We start from the raw sequence: 26,970 nt of genomic DNA, 5'->3' as shown, positions 1-26,970 counted from the left end.
AAGTATTAAAATTTAAATAGTATTTTTGTTGTAAAATGTACAATAATCTTTGGTTTATTTTGAAAAATATATTTTTTACAGTATATGAAGTATAAAACATCAAAATTAATAGACGTGCTGCAAAGTTAATAAAATATACCTGCTGTATATTTATTTCTCAAATGTATTATTTTAGTAATTGCACTCAATGACCAATTTTGCATTCAAAATGAATAGGAAAGAGAATTAAACACAATGACCAAAGTTTCAACAATGCATGTTTTTTCAAAGTTGTAAATAAATAAATAAAAATATTGAATTGTGTTTTTAAAGTAATTACTATTTCAGTCTTCGAACCTCAAAATTTCATGTTTAATTCAATACATTACTTGCCATTTCTTTCTAACTGTAAAAATTTGCAAGCATTTTCTGAATGAAAATTGTTTCTAGAAGACAAAGACCAATTATGCGAAAAGAATTGAGTTATCTCTATCATGGACAGACTCGGTTTGCTGGAGAAATAAGCGGCAGCACTAGTTTTGATTAACTCGATGAAGCCAAATCGGTGGCCCACTCCACGCTTGGCATCGTTCCAGATCAAATTACTGTAAGTTAGATGAATTATTTCACTTAACATAGTTGGGAAACATCACAGACTGCTCTCTACACCTACATGCTTTCAACCATCTGTTCTTTTGTTTACACCTCTTCATATCCATGGCAACAACATGGGGGCAGGTAGCTACTCGGAAATAATTGTAAGTATAGCCCTCATAAGATTAATGAGCGTTTGTGCGCTTTGACACAGAGGAATATTCTGAGACAGAATCGCTGATATACAGTGACTCCAGCATATTAGTCAGTCTAAACTATTTTACACACTTCATTTCTTCTTGCACTAGGTATTAGGCCATATGTTGCATCATATCGGTGTTGAAATCACTCTTGCTGTCTTCAAAGTTATCTCAAGCTACTATTTATCATCATGTGTTTTACAGCGATAACGTCCTGTCTATGCCATCATTACTCATGCAGACAGAGAGTGGTCATTTTGCATACACAAAATACTGTTTTTGTTCGTTTGTTTTGTTTAATTTGTGTTGTTTGAGTATGACTATTATTATTGTTTCATTGTCATTTAATTTATTTTTTTTTTTTTAATTTCGTTTCGCAGAACTAAATACCTGGCTATCTGAAACATAATGGGTATGATAGAAACAGCCTTTGTTTATACTAGAATGTTCAAGCGAGTGATGTTTTTCATGTAGTGGGTGTTTGAGTTTAAATTAAGCTTATTATATCTGTTTGAAGTGTTGCGGCGTATGTTTTTTACCCTGTGTCTTTCAGAAGTGTTGTTTCCTGGGGACTTTTCCATTAATTAAAGAGAATATGAATAGATTGTTCTTATATTACCTTTCACAGTTTATAGGCATTGCGATTGATAATGAGGCTTGTATTAACGTCTGTGTGTACCGAGGTGAAGCAGAGAAGCAAATTTAATTCATTTCTGTCACTATGGGCCTTAAGGATTAGCAGGTGTAAATTACAGCACATAAAGGTGACATGGATGCATTTCCAGCTGACTGAAATATATATGTGTATATATATGTACATTTAAATGAGCATGCAGAGAAGTTACATGATCAGATGCACATAAGTGAACAGTTAAATCTACATGCATATTAAATCAAAACACTTCAGAAACATGTTCAGAAGTGAAGGTGATGGTGCTTGATACTGTACTGTTTTGCTCCAGTTTCTGCGTGACGCTGACTGTTTGCACATGGAAATCCAAAGGTGGAGATGTTTGTGTTCACGTTCAAGCGCTTATAAGTTGTGTGAGCATGTAAATACATTATTATTGGGAGTAATTCTGAGTGACGAAACCCGTCTGCTTTATGTAACTGAACTAATTAAGCTGTGGTTGCTCAGGAATGCAAAAGCAACTTATTAAAACAAAAACACTTCTAAATAAAGCTCATGCACAAATCAGATCCATTCAATGTAATAAAATAGAAATAAAACAATAATGGAACAAAGGAATAAATCATTTCCAAACAGACATTAAGTTAAAGTTTTATTATCTATTCTTGTATTCTGCAGAAAAAAGTTTTAAAAAAAAAATTACAAAAAAGAGAATATTGTGTGTGCAATGAAGACAAACAGATGGGATTACAGTGCTTTTCACCTTAAAGGAAACCCAATAAAGAAACAATCTGCAATGAAGTGCTACAAACCATTCTGGGTCTTGGAGGTTAGACTGAGATTTATTTAATTTGTTCTATTTTAATTAAGCAAAGAAAGAAATTCAAGCATTTTCTAAGCTTCTCTAGTTCAAGAGCCATTAAAAAAGGAAAGAAAAATCATTCTCACGCAATACACGTCAAATCTTTTGTAAGCTTTAACCCGGATGTAAAACGCAAAATAAAATTTTGGGTTTGGAGCTCAAATGCATAGAAAAGTCAAATAAATAGAACCATTTCAGATGTGAAACTGCACTAGTGATTTTCTAGAAAGACCATGAGCGTATTTCACCACTTTAAATTTGCCCAATTCATAAAATAATGACATTTTGTCAAATACAAACATCCAGTTTTTCAGAAGTACATCTATGAGTGATACTTGATTCACACACTGGATCGACCTATGTGGCCGTTGAATGTCTAAAGCAATTTTAACACTACAAACATTTATCAATCTATTCATTAAGGTGGTTTTGCCCGTCCGATATACTACTCTATAATGGAAATGTTCTGACTGATAACAAAGGAGCAAGAGAGAAGTGTAACAAAAGAAAGCATACAAAAAGTCTTCATTGCTCTGAGATGGAACGCCATCCAAAACCAAGAGGTCCATGTGTATTGCATACAGAAGTCTTCCAGTCGAGTCTTTGTTCAGCTGTACACGATCAGCCGACTGTTCAATTTATGACAAAGTCTGAAGAATGTCTTGCTTTTTTTTCTGTGGCAGGGATCCATCAGCATGACTGATGTTTATTAGCATATCAGTCTTCTGAAATGACGTCAATGTCCTCGGGGCTGCCCTGCTGAGTGGCCACCCTCCAGCGGCTCACATGCTGAGTACCTTTCCTCTTCTGCTGCGAGTCCGGTGACTCTTCCTCCAGCTTCTGTCTCTTGTGTTTGGTCCTTCTGTTCTGGAACCAGACTTTCACTTAACAAGAATCACAAAGTGAGGCCATGTTAATATATCAGCTTAAAACAGTTACTTAGCAATATTTTTTAAATGCATGTTTTTAGTCTTTTCTGATTACAAAAAGATGCAATCCTATAGGCCTAGGCCTGATGAAGGTCAGTGGACCGAAACGTTGCTTGTGATAATAAACTGTGCGGGATTGCATCTCTACTGCACTATATGTGAAAATTATAGTGGTCAAAATTATAGATTTTTCTTTTAAAAATCATTAAGATATTAAGTAAAGATCATGTTCCATTAAGATATTTTGTAAATTTCCTACCATAAATATATCAAAACTTAATTTTTGATTAGTGATATGCATTGCTAAAGACTTCATTTGCACAACTTCAAAGGCGATTTCTCAATATTTAGATTTTTTTTTGCACCCTCAGATTCCAGATATTCAAATAGTTGTATCTCAAGGAAAAGCTTATTTATTCAGCTTTGTGATGTATTGAAAAATTGACACTTAAGACTGTTTTTGTGGTCCAGGGTCACATATATATTATGTGAGCTTTTAAAAGAGTATGTTAAAAAGCATTCAAACTAAAAGTTTCATTAAAAATGAACATTCTTAATTTAAAAGATGTATCAGAATACAGATAAAACTGTTAAAATCATCTAAAATAAGTAGATGTAAAAACAAAATAGCTCATTTAAAAGATTCACAGCAAAGTCTGAAACTACTAGTGAAGATTCTTTACAGTTTTGTAATTAAATAAAAATAATTACAGATTATATTATCAGCATGAAAATTTGAATGTAATGGTAAATTATAAATAATTTAAAAATGTAGCAAAATATAGATAAAACAGTATTTAAAAAAAAAATCCAAAATAAAAGAAGCTGTTGTGGTTGTTAAGATTTCTTTAAAGAAAGATTTTTATTTTTTTATTATTTAAAACCCCACTATAAAATCGCCCACTTCCTAATTAACATGTACTCTTTCTTTTTTTTTTTAAAGAAAATGTTTTTATTTAATTGTTAATAAGTTTTTATTTCAATGATTCACAACAGGTGTCCGAAACTCTAAAACCACCAGTACAGAATCTGACATATTTCTTATTTTATGTCATAACATTTATTTAGGTTTTTTTTTTTTTTTTTTTCATTTATTTCCAGGTTCAGATTTTAAATCCCAGGTTTCAAAAGTGACTCGGACGTTTGGACCCAGGGTATTGCTCAAGCCTAACAATCCAAATTTGTATGTACAGACGATTGTGTAAAATAGCCAATTTTGAGTGTTGTATACATGCTTTGGAATTTATATGGCCTATCCCAAGGCAAGGAATGATGAATTACTTCCGTCCTGTGAGGAAACTAGATGAGTAAATGTGTGTTCACGTCCCATGTGTGTGTTTGTGGTGGAATGCAGCCGTGTGCGCCGGAGGGATCGACCCTGACGCCTCTGCCTGCTCACCTGTGTCTCTGTCAGGCACAGCCCATTGGCTAACTGCTTCCGCTCAGCTCCCACCACGTAATGGTTCTTCTCAAAGGCACGTTCCAGCCGGAGCAGCTGAGAGGGGGGGAGAGAAGGCCTGTGCGGATGCGCTTGGCTTGCGAGAGAAAGGTCCGTGTAGCAGCAGGTTTTCCGGGCTACTGTCGTCACCTGGAGACAAACAATAAAGAGTACATGTTAATTAGGAAGTCGACAATTTTATAGTTGTATTTTAAACAAATAAATTAAAATCTAAAACTTTCTTTTAAAATAATCTAAAGAAATCCTAAAAAAAATAGCAAAAGTATTAGTAATAGTAAGAAGTAGAGAGTGCAAGTTAATTAGGAATTGGAATATTTCATAGTGTGTTTTTAAATAAATAAATAGACACAAATCTAAAAATAAAGAGAGCATGTTAATTAGGAAGTAGACAGTTTAATAGCAATTGTGAATAAATAAATAAACATTTAATGTGTTCTTTAAAAAAGAGAGAAATAAAGAGTATGAGTTAACTGGGATGTGTACAATTTTATAAAGTGGGATTTTAAATAAATATATAAAAAACTAAAAATGTCTTTAAAAATTAAAAATAGAAATAGAAAAAAAAGGCACATGTTGGAAGTGGACAATTTTATAGTGGGATTTTAAATAAATAATCATTTAAAATGTACTTTACAAAAAATACTTTAAAACTGAAAATATAATATAAAACAACTCTGAAAAAAAGAGAAATAGAGAAATCAATTATATGTAATAATTAGGAAGTGGACAAGTAGTGGGGTTTTGAAAAAACAGAATATGTAAAAAAAAAAAAAATTAAATAAATCTACAAAAAATAAGGATATTTATACATGCATACCTTTTAAAGATTTTTAATAGTGAATTAAGTGTCAAAATATGTTTTTTATATGTCTTCTGCTGACATCACTATGACATCATTGTATTGCTTTTGGAAAGTAACTATTTGAATTCCACACGTGTATGGCATTACATGCGCATTCATATAAATTATATTTTTAGAGTTAATTAGAATATGAACAGTATCTGTCTTACGGCGACCATTACACTGACATGTCTTCATTTAGCAGATGTATTATCCAAAGACTCTGTATGCTTTTATACAAAATGAGTGCTTTACATTTACATTTACAGTAGGCGCAGGATTGCATGTCTTAATTGAGCCACATGAGCCAATTTGAATGATTTCAGGTCTGTTCCAGACACGGCTGATGTAAAGTGTGTTCACACCGCATCATTCATACCAACCCAACGTCTCCGTGCATTCAGAGACGAGACTTTTTAACCTTCGGCCCTAATAAGGTGGCATTATCCTGATTTTTCATACAAATGCAAGGCTTTGAAATATTGCCTGCTAAAATATAAATAGACATCCCGTGGCTGTGAAACTATGTAAAGCAATTGTGATGAATATGTAATTGTCAGTTAAGCAAATCTAAATTCCTTACATTGGGGTTGATTATATTCAACATGAGGGGGAATAGTCAAAATTAGTCCCATCAGCGTCAGGGCAAGCGTGATGATTTTGCGCGACCCCAGACAACATCTGGAGGGCAGAGTCCCAATGCCGTTTATTGGCCCAAAACACACAAAGAGAGAAAAAACATTTTTCATACAACAAATGGATGTGTAATTTACGTGACCACTTTAGTGTTTGGAGAGCTATGCTTGAAAGAATTTTCAGAAAGACGATGACCGCAATCACGTATAAACAAAATATTCTCGCGGAGCGGTTACTGGGAGGATTGTGAAGCGCGCAGAAGTGACAGACCATGATCTTTTGTCAATGATAAAATAACCAAAATGTTTCAACGTTCGCAAGCAGGTGTGCAACCGCAAATGTACATCGGTAACCATGCAAAACGTCTCAAAAAAGATGTTTGCTCACAATAACGACTGTTTCTGAGCATCGGCTGGAGTCATGAATGCGGGTTGGGTAGGCCACAAAGGCCGTCAACAGCAATTGCTAGAAGTATATTAACATATCAAATGGAAGTTTTGAAATATATGGCAGTCATCCAGAAATACTTTCACAATTCCAAAAGGCGACCTAAATCCTCTAACCACAAATTTAGATTGATTCGATTTTAATTTAACCCAAATCTAAATAGTAAGCCATAAGAGTTAAGTTACACAGAAGCCATTCAATTTTAACATTGATCATCAAAGAATGCAGAGCCATGTACCAATTCTGAGCACAAAAGCTGACTAATGGCATCACCAGAAGATGAAAAGCGGATTAGCATGAGGCTGTTCAGACTTTAAGTCTCTTTAAAAACTCCGAAACCAACCCTTTATCTGCAGACAATAGCTTTGAACTGACTCCTTTCAGAGGAGCGCTAAGCCATCACACAGAAGCAACTTCAACTCTCAGCCTCAAACACAGCAGCTCCTGCTTTTAAGAGGACCCTTTATCTGCAGACAATAGCTTCAGCTGTACACGATTCAGCAGAATGGTCAATTCATGACAACTATGAAGAATGTCTTGCTTTTTTTCTGTGGCAGGGATCCATCAGCATGACTGATGTTTAATTAGCATATCAGTCTTCTGAAAATGACGTCAATGTCCTCGGGGGTCTGCCCTGCTGAGTGGGCCACCCTCCAGCGGCTCACATGCTGAGTACCTTTCCATCTTCTGCTGCGAGTCCGGTGACCGGTCTTCCTCCAGCTTCTGTCTCTTGTGTTGCGGGCCTTCTGTTCTGGAACCAGACTTTCAACACTTAACAAGAATCACACAAGTGAGGCCATGTTAATATATCAGCTTAAAAACAGGAGTTACCTTAGCAATATAGTTTTAAATGCATGTTTTTTAGGGTCTTTTCTGATTACAAAAAGATGCAATCCTATAGGCCTTAAGGGCTGAGAAGGTCAGTTGGACCGAAACGTTGCTTGTGATAATAAACTGTGCGGGAGTTGCATCTCTACTGCACTATATATGTAAAAACTAATAGTGGTCAAAATTATAGATTTTTCTTGGATTAAACATCATCTAAAGATCTTTAAGTAAAGCTCAGTTCCATTAAGATATTTTGTAAATTTCCTACCATAAATATATCAAAACTTAATTTTTGATTAGTGATATGCATTGCTAAAGACTTCATTTGCACAACTTCAAAGGCGATTTCTCAATATTTAGATTTTTTTGCACCCTCAGATTCCAGATATTCAAATAGTTGTATCTCAAGGAAAAGCTTATTTATTCAGCTTTGTGATGTATTGAAAAATTGACACTTTTGCACAAAAGAATAAAACTGGCCACTTAAGACTGTTTTTTGTGGTCCAGGGTCACATATTTATATAGTTATGTGAGCTTTTAAAAGAGTATGTTAAAAACCATTCAAACTAAAAGTTTCATTAAAAATGAACATTCTTAATTTAAAAGATGTATCAGAATACAGATAAAACTGTTAAAATCATCTAAAATAAGTAGATGTAAAAACAAAATAGCTCATTTAAAAGATTCACAGGAAAGTCTGAAACTACTAGTGAAGATTCTTTACAGTTTTGTAATTAAATAAAAATAATACAGATTATTTATCAGCATGAAAATTTGAATGTAATGGTAAATTATAAATAATTAAAAAATGTAGCACAATATAGATAAAAACAGTATTTAAAAAAAAAAAAAAATCCCGAAATAAAAGAAGCTGTTGGGTGGTTGTTAAGATTTCTTTAAAGAAAGATTTTTATTTTTTTATTATTTAAAACCCCCATTAAATCGCCCACTTCCTAATTAACATGTACTCTTTCTTTTTTTTTTTAAAGAAAATGTTTTTATTTAATTGTTAATAAGTTTTGATTTCAATTGATTCACGAACAGGTTTGGTCCGAAAACTCTAAAACCACCAGTACAGAATCTGACATATTTCTTATTTTATGTCATAACATTTATTTAGGTTTTTTTTTTTTTTTTCATTTATTTCCAGGTTCAGATTTTAAATCCCAGGTTTTCAAAAGTGACTCGGACGTTTGGACCCCAGGTATTGCTCAAGCCTAACAATCCAAATTTGTATGTACAGACGATTGTGTAAATAGCCAATTATTGAGTGTTGTATACATGCTTTGGAATTTATATGGCCTATCCCAAGGCAAGGAATGATGAATTACTTCCGTCCTGTGAGGAAACTAGATGAGTAAATGTGTGTTCACGTCCCATGTGTGTGGTTGTGTGGTGGAATGCAGCCGTGTGCGCCGGAGGGATCGACCCTGACGCCTCTGCCTGCTCACCTGTGTCTCTGTCAGGCACAGCCCATTGGCTAACTGCTTCCGCTCAGCTCCCACCACGTAATGGTTCTTCTCAAAGGCACGTTCCAGCCGGAGCAGCTGCGAGGGGGAGAAGGCCGTGCGGATGCGCTTGGGCTTGCGAGAGAAAGGTCCGTGTAGCAGCAGGTTTTCCGGGCTACTGTCGTCACCTGGAGACAAACAATAAAGAGTACATGTTAATTAGGAAGTCGACAATTTTTATAGTTGTATTTTAAAAACAAATAAATTAAAATCTAAAACTTTCTTTTAAAATAATCTAAAGAAATCCTAAAAAAAATAGCAAAAGTATTAGTAATAGTAAGAAGTAGAGAGTGCAAGTTAATTAGGAATTGGAATATTTCATAGTGTGTTTTTAAATAAATAATATAGACACAATCTAAAAATAAAGAGAGCATGTTAATTAGGAAGTAGACAGTTTAATAGCAATTGTGAATAAATAAATAAACATTTAATGTGTTCTTTAAAAAAGAGAGAAATAAAGAGTATGAGTTAACTGGGATGTGTACAATTTTATAAAGTGGGGATTTTAAATAAATATATAAAAAACTAAAAAATGTCTTTAAAAATTAAAAATATAAATAAAAAAAAAAAGCACATGTTGGAAGTGGACAATTTTATAGTGGGATTTTAAATAAATAATCAATTTAAAATGTACTTTACAAAAAATACTTTAAAAACTGAAAATAATAATATAAAACAACTCTGAAAAAAAGAGAAATAGAGAAATCAATTATATGTAATAATTAGGAAGTGGACAAGTAGTGGGTTTTTTTTTGAAAAATAAAATTTAAATGTAAAAAAAAAAATTATTTATATATATAAAAATAATGATGTTTTTTATTGATTAATTTTTTTTGATTTTTTTTAGTGGTTTATTTGTTGTAATATGTTTTTTATATGTCTTCTGCTGACATCACTATGACATCATTGTATTGCTTTTGGAAAGTAACTATTTGAATTCCACACGTGTATGGCATTACATGCGCATTCATAAAATGATTTTAGAGTTAATTAGAATATTGAAATATCTGTCTTACGGCGACCATTACACTGACATGTCTTCATTTAGCAGATGTATTATCCAAAGACTCTGTATGCTTTTATACAAAATGAGTGCTTTACATTTACATTTACAGTAGGTGCAGGATTGCATGTCTTAATTGAGCCACATGAGCCAATTTGAATAATTTCAGGTCTGTTCCAGACACGGCTGATGTAAAGTGTGTTCACACCACATCATTCATACCAACCCAACGTCTCCGTGCATTCAGAGACGAGACTTTAACCTTCGGCCCTCATAATGTGGCATTATCCTGATTTTCATACAAATGCAAGGCTTTGAAATATTGCTGCTAAAATATAAATAGACATCCGTGGCTGAAACTATGTAAAGCAATTGTGATGAATATGTTAATTGTCAGTTAAGCAAATCTAAATCCCTTACATTTGGGTTGATTATATTCAACATGAGGGAATAGTAAAATTTAGTCTCCATCAGCGTCAGGGCAAGCGTGATGTTTGCGCGACCCCAGACAACATCTGGAGGGCAGAGTCCCAATGCCGTTTATTGCAAACAGACAAAGAGAGAAAAACATTTTTCATAAACAAATGGATGTGTAATTTACGTGACCACTTTAGTGTTTGGAGAGCTATGCTTGAAAGAATTTTCAGAAAGACGATGACCGCAATCACGTATAAACAAAATATTCTCGCGGAGCGGTTACTGGGAGGATTGTGAAGCGCGCAGAAGTGACAGACCATGATCTTTTGTCAATGATAAAATAACCAAAATGTTTCAACGTTCGCATCAGGTGTGCAACCGCAAATGTACATCGGTAACATGCAAACGTCTCAAAAAGATGTTTGCTCCAATAACGACTGTTTCTGAGCATCGGCTGGAGTCATGAATGCGGTTGGTAGGCCACAAAGGCCGTCAACAGCAATTGCTAGAAGTATATTAACATATCAAATGGAAGTTTTGAAATATATGCAGTCATCCAGAAATACTTTCACAATTCCAAAGGGCGACTAAATCCTCTAACCACAAATTTAGATTGATTCGATTTTAATTTAACCCAAATCTAAATAGTAAGCCATAAGAGTTAAGTTTACACAGAAGCCATTCAATTTTAACACTGATCATCAAAGAATGCAGAGCCATGTACCAATTCTGAGCACAAAAGCTGACTAATGGCATCACCAGAAGATGAAAAGCGGATTAGCATGTAGGCTGTGTTCAGACTTTAAGTCTCTTTTAAACAACTCCGAAACCAGCCCTTTTATCTGCAGACAATAGCTTTGAACTGACTCCTTTCAGAGGAGCGCTAAGCCATCACACAGAAGCAACTTCAACTCTCAGCCTCAAACACAGCAGCTCCTGCTTAAAAGCACAAAGCACAAAAAAAAACACATTTTTGCCCATTTGCAACATATAGGGTGTTTGTTTCCATGCACAGAACGACGCAAGCCTTCATTAGCAGAGGTTTCCCAAAGGTCCTAATAATGTACGACCTTTACTTCTATTTTACTAAAAGGTGCATATTTTCTGTCTCTGCACTGTCATTGACGACTGCTTTCAGCTGGCGTGCTGAAAACGCTTTGAACACCACAGGCAAAAACAATGGAGACACCTCCGTGCAAAAATGAGGGGAGCCGGGTGCAAGAATGTAAATAATGAGTTCTCGGCGGTTTGAAGGTGTTGAAAAGCCCTCCTTAAACCTCCCTCAAGGTGCGCTGAGCGCCAACCAACCGAAACCGACCTCGGTGGCAACTTTTTGAAACTTTCGCAACAAAGTGTGCGCTCGGTGCTCTCGGTCTGGCATCATCAGCATGTGTGGCTTCACCTCGGCGTGGATCAGACTGGCAGGCCAGAACACTGACTGAGACTCGAGCCTCCTGAAGAGCTGGGAGACCCTCCGGGGCTTTGGACTCAAACACACACTGGCCTATCCACGGCAAGAAAGCCCCCAACATGAGGAAAAGGGAACCAGATGGCACCCAGATCAGCTTTTACTATCATTCCCTTGGCACAAACAAAGCTTGGGGTCTTGTCAGTGCTGTTCTCATTAGAGGCAGGGAGAAGGGTGGCCTATAGAGGGAAAGAAAGAGACTGGACCCTTTGGTCTCTCCTACAGAATGTGTGTTCCCTGTGACGCTGCCTCGCTCCAGTTTTTTGGTCTTGATAAAATAAAACACACACACACACGCGTATGTGACTTTATTACTATTTTGACTTTTATATTATTACATTGTTATATTATTTTATTACATTATACTTTTGCACAAGGCCTCTAAAAAAAATCACTGCTTAAAAGTCTTTTGATGACTTTGGTTTATTAATGTCTCTCGCTCCCTCCTTCTCTCTCTCTCTCCCCTTGCATATTTTTTCATTTACAATAAAATTTTTGAATAAATCACATATATGTGTGTGTGTGTGTGTGTGTGTGTGTGTGTGTGTATGTGTTGTGTATGTGTTTATATATATATATATATATATATTTACTATATTACATTATTTATTACATTTTGCTATGGTATGAAGCCCTATATATTTTTTTAAATCAAATTCATCTCAAAATAATCTTTTTGTTTTTTCTAAATTTTGAAGAAAATTACGTAAAATTACAAAATAATATGGATAATACATAAAAACTTACTTAACACTGTTAATTCATCTATAGTCTATATATGTCTACTCACACACACATCTATATACATATACGTCTATATATACATCTATACACACATGTGTATATAAATATAAATATATATGTGTCTCTGTGTGTGTTTGTATACACACACACATACACACACACACACACACACACACACATATATATATATATATATATATATATATATAATCAGTATATACATATACATACATTTATATACACCAAGTTTGATTACTTTTTTGAAGAAGAACATGTTTATTAAACCTATCAAATTATATTTTACAATTTGATTTTAAATAGAAATAAAAATGTTTTCAACAAATTTAAAGAAACAAATTAATCTCAATCAGTAATCCTTTTTTCATTATTTTTTTATCTTTTCAAAATACAGTTGTTATTATTAGGCCTATATAATTATATATAGCACATATATAGTTCTTAACTGATATGATCTGCTTTTATATTATTACATTGTTACATTATCTGATTACATTATGCGTTGGAATGAAGCCTCTAAAAATGTAAATCAGCAGCGTTAAGAGTCTGCTGATGACGGTGTTTATACCTCTGGAAGATTTGTATTGTAACCTGATCGCACACAAATCTCAGAAAAGTGCATCAGTGTGGCACTGTCACAGTCTGTGAAACGTACCCATAACACGATCCCCTGCTCATGTACAACAGCAGGCCGCTCTGAGATCCTGTTTACCTTGTCCCGCATGACGGACCCGAAGACACGGACACATCTCTTTTCCCATTCAGAGAGGGGCAGAGTTAAACCCCATGGACACATTAGGCCATCCTTTCCCACCCAATCCCCACGGCTGCATTTAGTCTTGTCTAAACAGTAGTTTTCTAGGTTATTGGACACCATCAGTGAGTGGATCGGCTCTGTGTGTAAACAAAGAGGCTCTATCTGAACCCCGGATCTGAGTAATAGTGACAACAACCTCTGACCAATTACCTGAGCAATGCCCTCGAGGACTGTGGAGCAGCTCAGGACCCTCACAGACCGGCCAGAGCTACTGATAGCTGCTTTAACAAACTGCCTGGTAAATAGGACCTCACAGTATCAATTACACTTTTTAACGACTCTGTAAACAGGACTATCAGATCTATCATATTATATACTGCAATTTAATTTTTAATAATAAAAAATGTTTTAAAGAAGTCTGAAGAAACAATCTCATCTCAAACATTAATCTCAGTGAGATTTTTCTACAGTTACCTAATAAATACATAAAAGTGCTTGTGTAAATAATTGTTTAAAAAGCTAACATATGCTCTTAACAGTATTATAAATGTTTGCATTTTATCATAGTTTAATTTTATGAGTTTTACATGTTTATGAGCATTATAATAACAAGAAGATATAATTAATAAAAATCATAAATATAGTGTATGTGTATAGAGAATTTTGACCTCATACCAATTTCCACATGTGATAATAATTACATTTTGTCCCTTAAAAAATGTAATTATTATAAGTTTATGTATATCCAATTTTTAAAAAGATGTAGAAATACAGTGCATAACAGTACAATGTCCTTCGTTAGCTTTTATATATAAAATAAGATCAGATGTTTACATGGTTCTGTTAAATGTAACATTTTTAACTAAAATAATCCTTACAGGCTGAACTAAGTTTAAGTAAAATCTTAATTGATTTAAGGCGGTACATTTAGGTACATTTTATGCTTAAAAATAATTACAACTGCGATAATGTTTTAACAATCAATTATTTATTATAATAATATCGTACATTGAGGACTGAGAATAATTCAAATAGAACAAAAACGATTTGTATCGAGCAATTATGTTCTTCTTTTATAATATTACCTAAATGTGTAATCAAAAATAAAGCAGCGGTCATTTAACGATTATTATTTTGCAAGTCGTGTTTATTGGTTAAAGAGGTAAAAAAAAGCGCTTCAAACAATTTACAGTCATTTTTTAATAACAGAAATCTCTATTGCACGGCTTAGTTTTCTCATGATTTTGAATATTTTCGATAAAATCGATAAATTTTCTATTATTATTTTAATATTTATTAAAGGGTTATTTTAGGGGTATTTTTGGGTTATTTAGTGCGCATCATTATATATAATATTTTTTAAATAATAGGCCTATGTAAATAAAACATTGAAATCAATACAGGCCTCGAAGTGCTGAAAACATCGACTATCTCATAGTCTACTTAAAATCTGTTTATTTTTGTTGCTTTATTTATGCATGAAGAAGAAGTCAGGCTGTTTTTAACTTCATAGGCCTCCACTGTTTTCAATATTTCGATATTTTCTCTGCATCCTCGCCGGCAGCATAACTGAACACTGATCCTCACCTTGGAATCGATGTCCCAGATATCTGTTCCTCAGCACCCACGGGTAGAAGTTCAAGGTGTCCCTCTGATGGGGACTGAAGAAGGGCTGTGTGGGGATCTGGAGGTGCCGCAGAGACAGGCCGGAGCTGCTGGAGTGAGTGGCCGGGTCTGTGAACATCATCTCCGGGCTGCTGCTGCTGTACAGTGTCCTGCCTGAGTTCTGGAAGCAGCTACCAAAGGGAGAAGGATGGATGGATTCAGTGAACCTCAGAGCAGTGGGTCTGATGGGCTCCTCCGCGGCGCCACTTGAGGAATTGGAGTCTTTACCAACGAGAGATTCAATGGTGAAGCACTTCTTATTGTACTGGAACATTGTGAGGGCTTATAAAAATTACTCAGTCAATTAAATAAAAAAATAAATAAAAAAAACAGTCAACAAGTATGTCACTCTGAAACCGATGCTGGGGTGAACCCACGTTTAAAAAAAGTCAAAAAGATAATATTTATAAAGTCCATCTAAAATCCATAACTTCATATGTTTGCGTTGGTTCCTTCAATTTCGTGGCTTGCAATACACTTCCAATAGCTGCAAACAGACGCGTGAGTTATGTTCAAATGAACTCAGATCTCATCTCACGCGCGTCCTTGTCAGAGCAACGCTCGTGCACCGTCAGCTGTGTCATCTGAAGCAGGCATCAGCTCCTCCGATGCAGATCGCTCCGAGTGCGAGCTCTGGTGATCGATGATCCGTCAGATTGTGCGCTGAGGATTGTCACGAGCCAACTTCAATACCTGCGCGCGGGGCTCCGACGGAGAGGTGCGGTGCGCACGCGCAGATCGGCGAGCGGCGCACTCGCATTCAATTACAGCCATTTTGTGTTTTTGTGTGTAAAGAAATTCAGCATTTGACCAGAAAGAGTTCAACAACACAACAGAATCTATGAAGGGTAGACCTAAATTAAAAATAAGACAGGCGACACCTCAGATCATGTCGTTGATTACGCGGTGCATTAGGCTGCAATTTCTTTAATTTTTTTGCATTATGATTACTATTTTTTTTCTTGCTTATATATATATATATATATATATATATATATATATATATATATATATATATATATATATATATATATGCGAAAATAGGCTGGACACGTGAAATGATTTCATAAAATGTGTTATTTTCGGCTAGTCTAAAAGAAAACACATTTAGTCTACTATCTCTGTAAATGAATGGTCGCATAATTCGTCACGATAGGCTATATATTACTTTTTTGTTGTCTTATATATGAAACGTAGACTGCCCATTCTAACAGAAATAGGCCTAGGTTTTTTTGCGTCCATAATTATTCACACACTGTAAAATGTTTTGTTCAAAATCATATTTTATTTTATTTTATTAGGCCTAACTATATTCGATAATTTAAAATATCCTGAAAGTGTTTATATGATGAAGCACATTCGAATGATCTTTTATTTATTTTGTGGCGTAGCCTATTAAAATAAAAGCGCTCACATCGTCACTCGTCACGACCAGTTAGAATTAAAACCTACAAATGACGAAATTCGCTTTAGTAAGCAACCAATAATAAGAAATGTCATTATAACTATCATTTGCAGCATTACTAGTTCTATTATTAACCCTCATTGTTGCTGTTGTTGCATCAAATGATTATCTTCTCCAGAAATATCCTTTAATTAGCTTCTATACCATATTATGTATAATATAGTATAGAAGCTAATTAAAGGATATTTCTGGAGAAGATAATAATCATTTGATGCAACAACAGCAATATATATATATATATATATATATATCTATATATATATATATATATATATATATATATATTACACAGTGAAGATAATAATAGAGAGAGAAAGGAATTGAAATTGTGTGATCATAAAGAACTTTCATTTGTCAGTGCAATCTTAAATTGACACATCCAGCACTCACTTCTGTTTTGCGGATAGAAAGAGGACTCAGGAATCTGAACTCGGTTCTGGAGTTTCTGAAGGTGTCTTAAAGAAGCAGACACAGAGCAAGGCAAGCGCGCACTGATCTCGAGTGCCTCTCCTTGCCTCGTTTGTCAGCTACAAACGCAAGAAGTTGTTGAGAGAGGATGGAGGCTAATGGGGTGGATCAGAGTCTCGGAAACCCTGGACAGATGTCACCCTTTTGAGAAGGAACAAGGAGCCACACAAAAGCCCCCCTGCTCAGGCCTTTCACAAGCCACCCGAGGGAAACCCATGTGAAGCACGCAGGGCACAGACCCCACTGAGCCCCGAAGCAGCCCGTCCCCAGCCCTCTTGTGCCTCCCTTCTCAGTCCCTCTGCATATAATTAATAGCTTTCTCTGGCCAATTTTGTCCCCTTTGCCTCGAATACAAATGGCCATTAACATCTATTAATTTCGCCTCTGGCAATTGATTGCAGATTGTGCAGAGCTGAAAGGCTATAACAGTGGGAGTTTTTGTAAGCACTCTGGGTGTGAAGGCGAGTTAAAATGTGATTATTGTTCCCCTGCCTGGAACTAACTGGTGTTAAACCCACGGAGAAGCCAAGATTGGTTATTTTACTACTCATTAGCTGACTCAGAGAGCCTAAATTAAATGGACGACCATCAATAGCCATTGACTTGAGGAACATGATAAAAATAAAAATAAAAAAAAACTAGCACGTTCTTGAATTCAGCTATTCACGATGAAAAATTCACAGGACAAAGATACATTACAAAAAGGCTGAATTCAACTGTAAAACTTCTTATTTATAATTTGCATGTTTAATTGATAGTCTTATTTAGGTTGTTTAATTATTGCTGAGGTACAGTTATGTATTTATTTGTTTTTTTTGTGATATGAAGAAATGTGTATTATTTCTGAACATGGAACAATGTAATTACTTTTGATGCAAGGTTTGGTTTAAAAAGAAAAAGTAGCCTAACAACTGATATATAAATATTACATGATGACAAAGAAAGCCGCACTGTAAGTTTTAATATAATCATATTAAAAAATAGCATGACTGAAAATTACATTCAACAATGTTTGCATGATGTAGGCTACAGCTAAATATGTAGCTAAATTAAAAGAGGCTACAAGGATGCAATCATTGTTTAATGTGGCACTTGTAATCGCGCATGCAGTCTGTTTTTTCGCAATACAAAATAACTGTATTACAGGTCTCAATATGATTTGATGCAGGCTTTTGTTAGTTACAGTCTTCAGTGACATGTTTCCAGAGCACAGCCTCATTCTATACAATAGCGTCCTCTAGTGTACCAACCTGTTAAAGACACAGAGCACGTTCAATTAATTAACCCAATAGTGACTGATTGCACCAGGCTCCTGAATGGATTTAGACATGTTTTTGAAATAGATGAATTGAAAGATATTGTTTCCGCACTTAAGTTTTGCTTAAAAATTCAATCAAATTAACATGGAGTGCTGTGCATGTCGATTATTATTACCTTTCTCCATCTGTTCAAGGTTTTCCAGAGCTCAGTGCGAATGTGTGCTGAATCCATAGCCTATAGACTCCAATCAGATACAACAATAATTCCTCAAATATTTATTGCAATATATACTGATAAATTTAACATTCACTTCAGTGGTAGGCCTATATGATGACTGGATGCTTCAACTTACTATTGAACTGTCACCAACTGAAGTTAAAGGGGTCAAACTATTTCAAATATAGGCTGGTGAATTAAGCAAACTAATCATAATGCTAATCTTTTATTATGTATTAATTTCAGAGGCACAGCTTGTCATATTAATGGTGTTTTCACTTAGTTAGCAGTAAACCTATGACATTTTGGAGGAAACTAGTATGGTTACCATAGTATTTTTTCCCCTAAAAGCTCTGAAAAAAGTAACATTATTTAATAAAGAAATCATGTACAGTTACCATGCAGATCACATAAAGACCTCTAATTTTAACATCTGGCACATCGGACAACTTAAAACTCGATGTAAACTGCCAACACACTAAAATACATATTCTGAATACCTGAACATATTATCTTCTAGTTAGACAGATGAACAGTCACTGACGAAGGAGGACAGATTGAGGTCTTATTCTTAAAGTGACCATTTACTAAACACTTTTAAATAGGTTTAAGAACTTCTTATAAAATTATTTCGGCATATTATTATTTCAGCATTTTAGAGTAAAAGTCATTTAAAAGCTATGGGGGAAAAAAACACAAAGCGTGAAAAAAAAAAAAAAAAAAAAAAAAAAAAAGTTCAAAATCAAAACTCCTATTTGAGCTTCTGGACTCCAGCTCTTCTTATCAAAAAAACAAAAAAAAAAAAAAAAAATCATACACAGCAAAAAATGTTTTAAATATGTTTAATTACTTAAAATTATAATAATTATTATTTAAAACATTTGAACATACAACTTTAGAAGGCTTATTAAATGCTTCTAAGAATATTTTATATTTATTTTGTTTATTTAATCTTAAACGCCCATTAAATCAATCAATAGCAATCAATAGCCATTCATTTAAACAGCTCATTAAAACCCAGCACCTTAAACTTCATAAACAATACAATGTCGTGGAGCTCAACAGCAGTGTCTACTGTATGATTGTAATGTATTGGTGTTCAATAAAAATGAATTTTTTTTAGAATGATTTTTTTGTTTGAATTTTCATTTGTGTAAATGGGAAGATGGTTATTGACATTGCTCTGCTGGTGAATGTGAAGAAGTACCCTGTCTTTAATAAAGACAGTAACTGCAATGGCATGGAGTCATATTCTCTTTATTTTTTGGCAAACGTTCTGTGCAGTTGTGCAGCAGTTTGATGCTACAGGCAAAATAACACTTTAGTTTGGACAGAGTACTGATTCAGTTTAATTTCAGGCATTGCCAATAAAAGTATGTAGAGTCTGAATTTTATTAACATTTGCACTGCAAGATGTTTTTTTGGATATAGCTTCATGCCTCCAGTTCATAACGAGTGGTGAGAACCAGAAGGGCGTAAGAGACATTTTGGGTGAAATAGATATACATTACAAATGAACCATGAGAAGAAACCAGTTTTTACTGCTGAAGATGTAATATTAACCTTATTTTGTGAGCTGGATGATGAGGGAGAAAATTAAATATCCAGAATTCATTGTCAGTGAGGTGTAGCCAGCTAGCGGGTAGTAACTTACATTCTGATAGTATGTCCCTAGTGAAAAATAAATATACTAACATCTATTTGAAATACATTTATTACACGCTAAGTACGCTACAAATACATTTACATATTTTTTTACATACATTTACATTTTATTCACTTTATTTATTGTCTATTTACTTACATATCACTCGATACTTACTGATATAAAAATTATAATTAAACTTTATTTGGAGTTCTACTTATGCACAATGCATATTTCTCAATATTAAGCCTAAAATGTGTTTTAATGTCACTATTGATGAGGTCTGTAAGATCTTCAAATAATATCGGCCTTTAAATGCATATTTAAATTGAGCCTGAAGTATACTTGCAATAGTTACATTTTCAGCACAATCAAATATACTTCAGTATATCTTTAGTTAGACTTCAGCACTTTCTTATTAATCAAATGCATTAATTACAAAATGAACTGTTCCAATTTAGCTAACTTTAAGTACACCAGTTTAGTGATACAATAATAATATGTAAATGTATTTCTAGTATAGCATGAAATAAATGTATTTCAAATACATTTTTGCATATTTATTTTTTTTCACTAGGGAAGTCATCTGTAAAGGCTTTCAATCAACCATTTGAACAAATTGTTAAGTGCCTGAGATTATTACGTATTTCAGTAAAATTAATCACATTCAGTAAACTCATTTGATGTAAGGGCTTTTTTAATGTGATATTTTATTCGATCACAATGGATTGTTATTTCTTTTAAACTCATTAATGTAATGTTTTGTTCATATTGTCAGCAGATGCGCCCATGTTTTTATACACAAAATTGAATAAAACATTGGTGCAAAAAAGGCGCAAGTGACTTTTTTTATTTAATTAAAAAATATTTTTTTATTTTTTTAATGTCACTTACGCCCTTCTGGCTCTCACCCCTCGATAAGATCTATATACAATCCTGTGAGTGTAAGTCGTAACAGCATTCCATGCACCTGAAACACGGGAGAAAAGTACAAAGACTGAAACTAGGAGACCTTTGCTTTTATATAAATACTGGATAATGTGCAAATACAATCCAAGTACCCTCGAAACCCTTTCTCATATATATGTATATATTCTTTTCAAGACATGATTTTGAATTCAAGCGAAAAGAAACCGAATTCTGTCAAGACATGGCTGAGCAAAATACTCACAATTGCACTAAGAGAAACAGTCCAAAACAGGCCACTGCTACAACTAAAATATTATAAAACTCATCTTTAAAAACCGGACATTTGGATGCTCATATTTGAAATGTAGACGATGCAAACTCAGCGCAGTACCTGACATTGGTCCATAGTTCAGTTCAAAAATGAGGCAGCGCTTCATCATAGATGAAGCCGACAACACTGTCCTATAAAAATAAAACTTAGAGAACGTTATTATCCCACAGTCACATATTCAAGTCCTTTTGGTTAGCCGATCAGGGGGATTTTTCAAGTGTGACTGGCACCAGTAATCTGAGAAAGCCTTCCGGCCGCCACGGAAGGAGAATGTGAATCATTCCAGCTTTACGGGTCCTGCTTGAGTATATTAGCTGGACTGGCACCACGGGGTCAGGCTGACGTCACACTCTAGAAAGGTGTTGATGACAGTACATGGAGCGCCGCTGATGGTCACTTCCTGTCTGGACTCCACCTTGTAGCGAAGGTTAGTCAGGCCACCCTCTGGGTCCACCTTAAACTGCTCCTGAAAACACAGACAGACACGAATCCAAACATTAGGACAGGGGTCTGCATGACGACAATGTGTCATGAGAGAGCAGAGATGCAAACCGGTACGTGGGGAAAAAAAAGTGAGAACACGGAGGCATGCTCCACACGGAGTTCCTTTTAAAGATATTTGCTTTGCATGCTCATTTGTAATTACTTTAAGGTGTTTTTTTTTTAAAAATGTATTACCTATATGTCCAAAACTGTCATTTTACACACACACACACACCTTGTTGCAACATTTTACAAAAATCAAGATTGAATATATTTGGTCAAAATCCCATGTTATAAAAGATGAAGTGTTATGCAGGCTATTTAAGACAATATTTGCTGATTAGATGGCAATTCTGACCTAAAATGCATAATGTTTGCCCTCTCTCTCTTCCCTGTTCCCACATCTCAGACATCTCAAATATATATTATATCACCCTTTAAACATAGTTTTTGAAGTAAAGAGTAAAATAGTACTATACAAAACGTATTGAAACAACCAGGGGCCAGATGCATAAACTTAGCCACCATGTTAAGACTGCCTTAAGAACTAGTTTGACCAACTAGCAGCTGCCAAGGAGTCTTATTTTTCCATTACAAATAAGGCCAATCTACCTTTTCATAACTGAATTTAAAGTTATGACCAGTCTTGAATAAAAAAAAATTTAGAAGACTAACTTAAGCCTAGTCTAAACAGTTTATGCAACCGGACCCAGTTCTTTATTTATCCTTGTTTGTATCTATAGAGAGATATCCATAGACTGAAACAAGAATAGAGTGATGTTTTTTAGTAAACTGAAATTTTCTAACTTATCAACTTCCAGTCTAAAGAGTGGAAACATCTACTCTTTTTTTTTTTTTAGTAGTATTTTCCACATTTTACAATAATTTCAAAACGACTAAATAAACCAAACTGAAGAATGGGAATTAAGTGTATACACTACCGTTAAAAAGTTTGTGATTGGTAAAATGTTTTTGAAAGAAGTCTCTTATGATTGAGTACACAGTAAACACAGAAACATTGTGAAATAATATTACAATTTGAAATAACTGTTGTCTATTTTAATACATTTAGAATTTTCAGCATCATTGCTCCAGTCTTCAGTGTCACATGATCCTTCAGAAATCATTCTAATATACTGATTTACTGCTCAAATCAAGAAACATTTATTATTTTTAATATTATCAGTTGAAAATGGTTGTATTGCTTTTTTTTTTAAGACACTTTAACACATTTTTTTTTTCAATATTGTTGAACAATATTTATTGATTAAGTTCAAAAGAAAGCATTTATTTGAGATAGAAATCTCTAGTTATGTACCTTGCTAAATATATTAATCTTACTAAACATCTAAACTTTGAAAGGTAGGTAAAACATATACTTACTAGACATTACTTACTGCTAAATGGCATCCAAAGATATCAAATAAACAAGGTAGGAAAATTTATCAGATGATTAATAGATAACCATAATGCTGAGGTATACATATTTTATATTCCAGATTTTTTGACCTGCTTTTGTGCAGCGATCCGCTTCTGATCTCTCTTCCTCCAGCCTGGATCGTGGATGTGGCGAAATGTTTTAGTTCCTGTAGTAATACCCGAGGGCCTAAAAAGCTGCAGATTTTGAATGGTAAATACAAAAAGAAATCAGAAATACAGTTAAAGAGAACATCTTTTCTTTATTTCTCAAACATTTTCAAGTACCTTCAGATCCGCTGTTTTAAGTCTCCTAAAAAACTCGTCATCTTCTCTTCCCCATCCCCAGAAGCGGTTTGACATCCCATTGCATTCAGACACACATGACAAGCGACTGTAACTTGAAATTTTCTTCATAAGCAGTATTCAAAACTCACAAGTGTTTGTGTTTCTTACCAGCTGATAATGCTTCTTGGTAAGCAGCAGGATTCCTCCAACATACGTCTTATAATGATATAAGGGATGAAGCTCTGGCGAGGCCACGTGGAAGGGACCCTCGTTCGGGAATCCATAGTCCAGATCCTCATTTTGAGGCAGCAAGTCCACATCATGCATTGCAATGTAGTCCGTGTCATTACCGCTTTCCATAAACCCGACGTTAATAAGAGAAGCCCGATTGAACCTGAAAAGCATGGATATAAATTGTAGTGCAATGGATACAAATACATACATATGAATTCAGCTCAGGGGAGCTAGACTATTCCTGCAATGAAAGGTACTCACCGGAAGTGATCCAGTTGGTTCACAATAAATATTTTATGTCGTATTTTCTTTTTGTTGAGGAAAGCATGCATATAAGGGACAAATATAAGCAGCTCTTCAAAGCGCTCTCTGAATGGCACGATGAGGGCCATCTTGTGAGGGCCCCAGGAAGGGTCCTCAGCAGGCGAGGACTGTCTCTCTACAGGACAGGGCTGGTGAGGGAGGTGTCCGTACCCAACCGGCTGGCTCATGTCACCTGAACAAGTCATCTGCACCCAGAGAAGAGAGCCCAAAACAAACAGCATGCAGAGCCCAAAGAGCTTCCAGACGGTGCATTTCCTCGACAGAAAGCTGGAAACATAAATACAAGATATTTGAGCTCAACCTGACATAACTGTGTTCAAGCACTAAATAAATGGACTGCAACAGTCCGTGCAAACAAAACAGCAGCAGTCAACACTTATTAAAGGCTTTAAAAACCCCAAATTAACGCATTTCACGGAATTAGAGCTCAAACACAAGTCAGAAGTCAAGTGCAGCCACATTTATCACTTGTTCTGCAAATTCTTGAGTGCAAATTCCAGTCATTTCGTGTGAGCACAAAATATTTCCCTAAGCAGATTTCACAACAGCTACATGTTGATTATTCTGTCCAACAGAAAGTTACTTTAGTTTCCATGTTAAGCTGTGCTTCACACATTGCTACAGTTGACAACAGGCCGCTTTTCCCCCATGAAATTTAACTCATGTGACTGTACCTTTAAGCAACATTAGCGGGAGGGACATTCACATTCTTCAGAGCATGTGATTGGACAAAACGAATGAATACAAGATGAGTCATCAATACTTTTTTGCTTAGTTTTCCGAAAAGAGAAATACTCTTTACAATTAATACACTGGTATTTATTCTAATTATTAAAATACTTATGTTTGCACGTGACTTAAAATCTAAAACAAATGGCATAAAAGTAATAAAACTCTAGTTATGATTTCATAGGGTCTTTGAAGTACATTACAATAAGAGTTTTAGTGAGCCAGTCGGTCAAAATTAATCAGCATAAGCAACTTACAAAATACAACTGCAAGCATTAGTTCCATTAGCTGTTGATCCTCATGCATCTTGCTCAAACAGACTTAACCCTATAAAGCCTAAGGTATCATATGCATGAATTTCTAAGGCCTATAAAGTACCAAAATGATTTCAAGATGAACATTTACTGGATTGACACAACTTACATTTACATGAATATCTAGAAAAAAAAAAATTAAAATACGAGTATCAAAAGCCTGATGTGTTATATTTGAAGGAACATCTAATTGTTAAGCTCTCAATCATCATAAGTTTGCATTGCATTTTAAGTGTTATGCATTATTGCATGTGTGTTAAAACTCTTCACACTTCTGAACACATGCCTCATACTCACTGAACCTCTCCACGTCGCTGCACCCTTTGACTTTCACTTCTTGAAATGATGAAACACATGAAACAACAGCTACTAGCAAGCTAAGATCTGTATTCATCCACACAGGAGCTTTTACAAGCGCACAGACCACCACTTGCTAATGACTGCAGCAAAGCATCTATCAGAATAAGATAATATGGAGATAAAACACACATTAGAGTGATCACACGTTCATGAATGAGGTGTTTACCTTCTGTCGTCTTTGAAATACAGCACAGGTTTTCTCCGTGAAGAGTACATCATCTTTGAGCTTTCAGAGCGTAATATCTTCACGAATATTTCACGAGCTTGAGCTCACGTCATCTACATGTTAAAATCAGATTCCTAGTTTGCAACAGTGCATTTCGTCTCTTTACATCACAAATGACTTGCAACGTTAAATCCCATTCTTCTTCCTAGCTGTCGGCTTGAATGGTTTCTTTCATAGTAAACACGACCCTAATCACTCTGTCAACCGTAAAGCACAATCATAAACCTATTTCATGCTTGTTGCGTACGATTATAAAATTTGGTGAGTTCAGTTCCACGTCGCTCGTGACGGTACGACAAAAAAACAAGCGCACGGCACGAGCTCGCGGTAATGTTTTTAGCTTAACACATTCGTCTGAATCGCTTAGACGTGTTTTACAAGCCTCAGAAATACTTTATGGTTACCGTTTGTTTTATTAAGCGCGTCATTGCCGGTAATCGTTTAAAAACTTAAGTGACAACTGCGACAAAAGAAAAAAATCACACGCTGGCTGCAGCCGTCCGTCTTTGAAACAGTCCTCTGGAAACAACGTACGGAATAAAGTTCCTATGATTTTCTAACCTGACCGGTACAATTAATTTAGAGGCATAATCAGAAATATTTGAATACAGCTATATGCATAAAGCGACGGTATTTAAAGGACAGTGGTGCAGTGATACAAAAAAATTACAGTTATGACTAACTAACCAGCAATTGTGATGGGAAATTCAACTCTTTTCCGAGAATCGGTTCTTTAGAACAGTTCATTTAAAACGATTCAGTGACTATTTTTCGCTTTCGCATGATTTGACATTTCAATAGAATATTACACGCTCCTTTAAAGCTTAATGGTTGGCACAAAGCACTGTTTATTATGTCTATTACGCAAGTGAAGATGTTTACTTTAATTATTCGTGTCCTGCGTGGTTTGTTGCAATCTTCATTTAGCTCAAAGAAGTTATTTAGAGCCTAGATGAACAATTTGTTTACATCAAACAAAATATTTACATTTATTACCTGAAACAAAATACGTTTTGCAGGTTTTAATAAAACGGGCTGAGCGAAACGGTTCAACCGATTCACTGAAAAGATCCGAACCAAAGAAAGATTCGAATCGGGCGTAGATAGTCTAGCTAGTAAATAAAATATCAAACATCCGATTAAATTTTTAAAGCTCTGAATAGTTTAGATAATTAAATCTTCTTGAAGTTGTTTTAACAAACAGTTATGAAGACAACTGAGCCAATGTTGGGGAGAGTGGGGAACTTTATTTCTGAGTGCAATTAATGGGTAGATTTCTCACCAACAAATTTTCCTTCCCCTGTCCCTACTTAAAA

The 26,970-nt window shown here is 34.9% G+C and overlaps 2 protein-coding genes across 2 annotated transcripts; both read right to left on the bottom strand.

Moving 5' to 3' along the window:
• Positions 1 to 2,135: 2,135 nt before the first annotated feature.
• On the bottom strand, positions 2,136 to 15,702 carry LOC109095985 (homeobox protein EMX1-like). Its single transcript, XM_042738581.1, has 3 exons — positions 14,909 to 15,702; positions 8,842 to 9,042; positions 2,136 to 3,150 (listed from the first exon to the last, which is right to left on the bottom strand). The coding sequence occupies exons 1-3, from the start codon at positions 15,258 to 15,260 to the stop codon at positions 2,984 to 2,986; spliced, it is 720 nt and encodes a 239-aa protein (XP_042594515.1). The 5' UTR covers positions 15,261 to 15,702; the 3' UTR covers positions 2,136 to 2,983.
• Positions 15,703 to 19,636: 3,934 nt separating this feature from the next.
• Positions 19,637 to 26,295, bottom strand: LOC109095987 (beta-1,4-galactosyltransferase 7-like). Its single transcript, XM_019109650.2, has 6 exons — positions 25,595 to 26,295; positions 23,963 to 24,292; positions 23,636 to 23,861; positions 23,468 to 23,551; positions 23,273 to 23,377; positions 19,637 to 21,746 (listed from the first exon to the last, which is right to left on the bottom strand). Exons 1-6 carry the CDS (start codon positions 25,645 to 25,647, stop codon positions 21,591 to 21,593), a joined length of 954 nt encoding a protein of 317 aa, XP_018965195.1. The 5' UTR covers positions 25,648 to 26,295; the 3' UTR covers positions 19,637 to 21,590.
• Positions 26,296 to 26,970: the final 675 nt, after the last annotated feature.

The sequence above is a fragment of the Cyprinus carpio genome, chromosome B14 (assembly GCF_018340385.1).
Source record: "Cyprinus carpio isolate SPL01 chromosome B14, ASM1834038v1, whole genome shotgun sequence".
In the NCBI taxonomy this organism is placed as follows: Eukaryota; Metazoa; Chordata; class Actinopteri; order Cypriniformes; family Cyprinidae; genus Cyprinus; species Cyprinus carpio.
This window is presented reverse-complemented; position numbering and strand designations above follow the sequence as displayed.

What these genes read in the sequence shown, in the direction of transcription:
- LOC109095985 (XM_042738581.1), bottom strand. Translation starts at nt 15,260, where the DNA reads ATGTTCCAGTACAATAAGAAGTGCTTCACCATTGAATCTCTCGTTGGT. An exon ending in TCTGGGACATCGATTCCAAG is followed by an intron (nt 9,043 to 14,908) that starts GTGAGGATCAGT and finishes GTTTGTCTCCAG; the next exon opens with GTGACGACAGTAGCCCGGAA. An exon ending in ACAGGTGAGCAGGCAGAGGC is followed by an intron (nt 3,151 to 8,841) that starts GTCAGGGTCGAT and finishes ATTCTTGTTAAG; the next exon opens with TGAAAGTCTGGTTCCAGAAC.
- LOC109095987 (XM_019109650.2), bottom strand. Translation starts at nt 25,647, where the DNA reads ATGATGTACTCTTCACGGAGAAAACCTGTGCTGTATTTCAAAGACGAC. An exon ending in AACCAACTGGATCACTTCCG is followed by an intron (nt 23,862 to 23,962) that starts GTGAGTACCTTT and finishes CATGCTTTTCAG; the next exon opens with GTTCAATCGGGCTTCTCTTA. An exon ending in TTAAAACAGCGGATCTGAAG is followed by an intron (nt 23,378 to 23,467) that starts GTACTTGAAAAT and finishes CAAAATCTGCAG; the next exon opens with CTTTTTAGGCCCTCGGGTAT.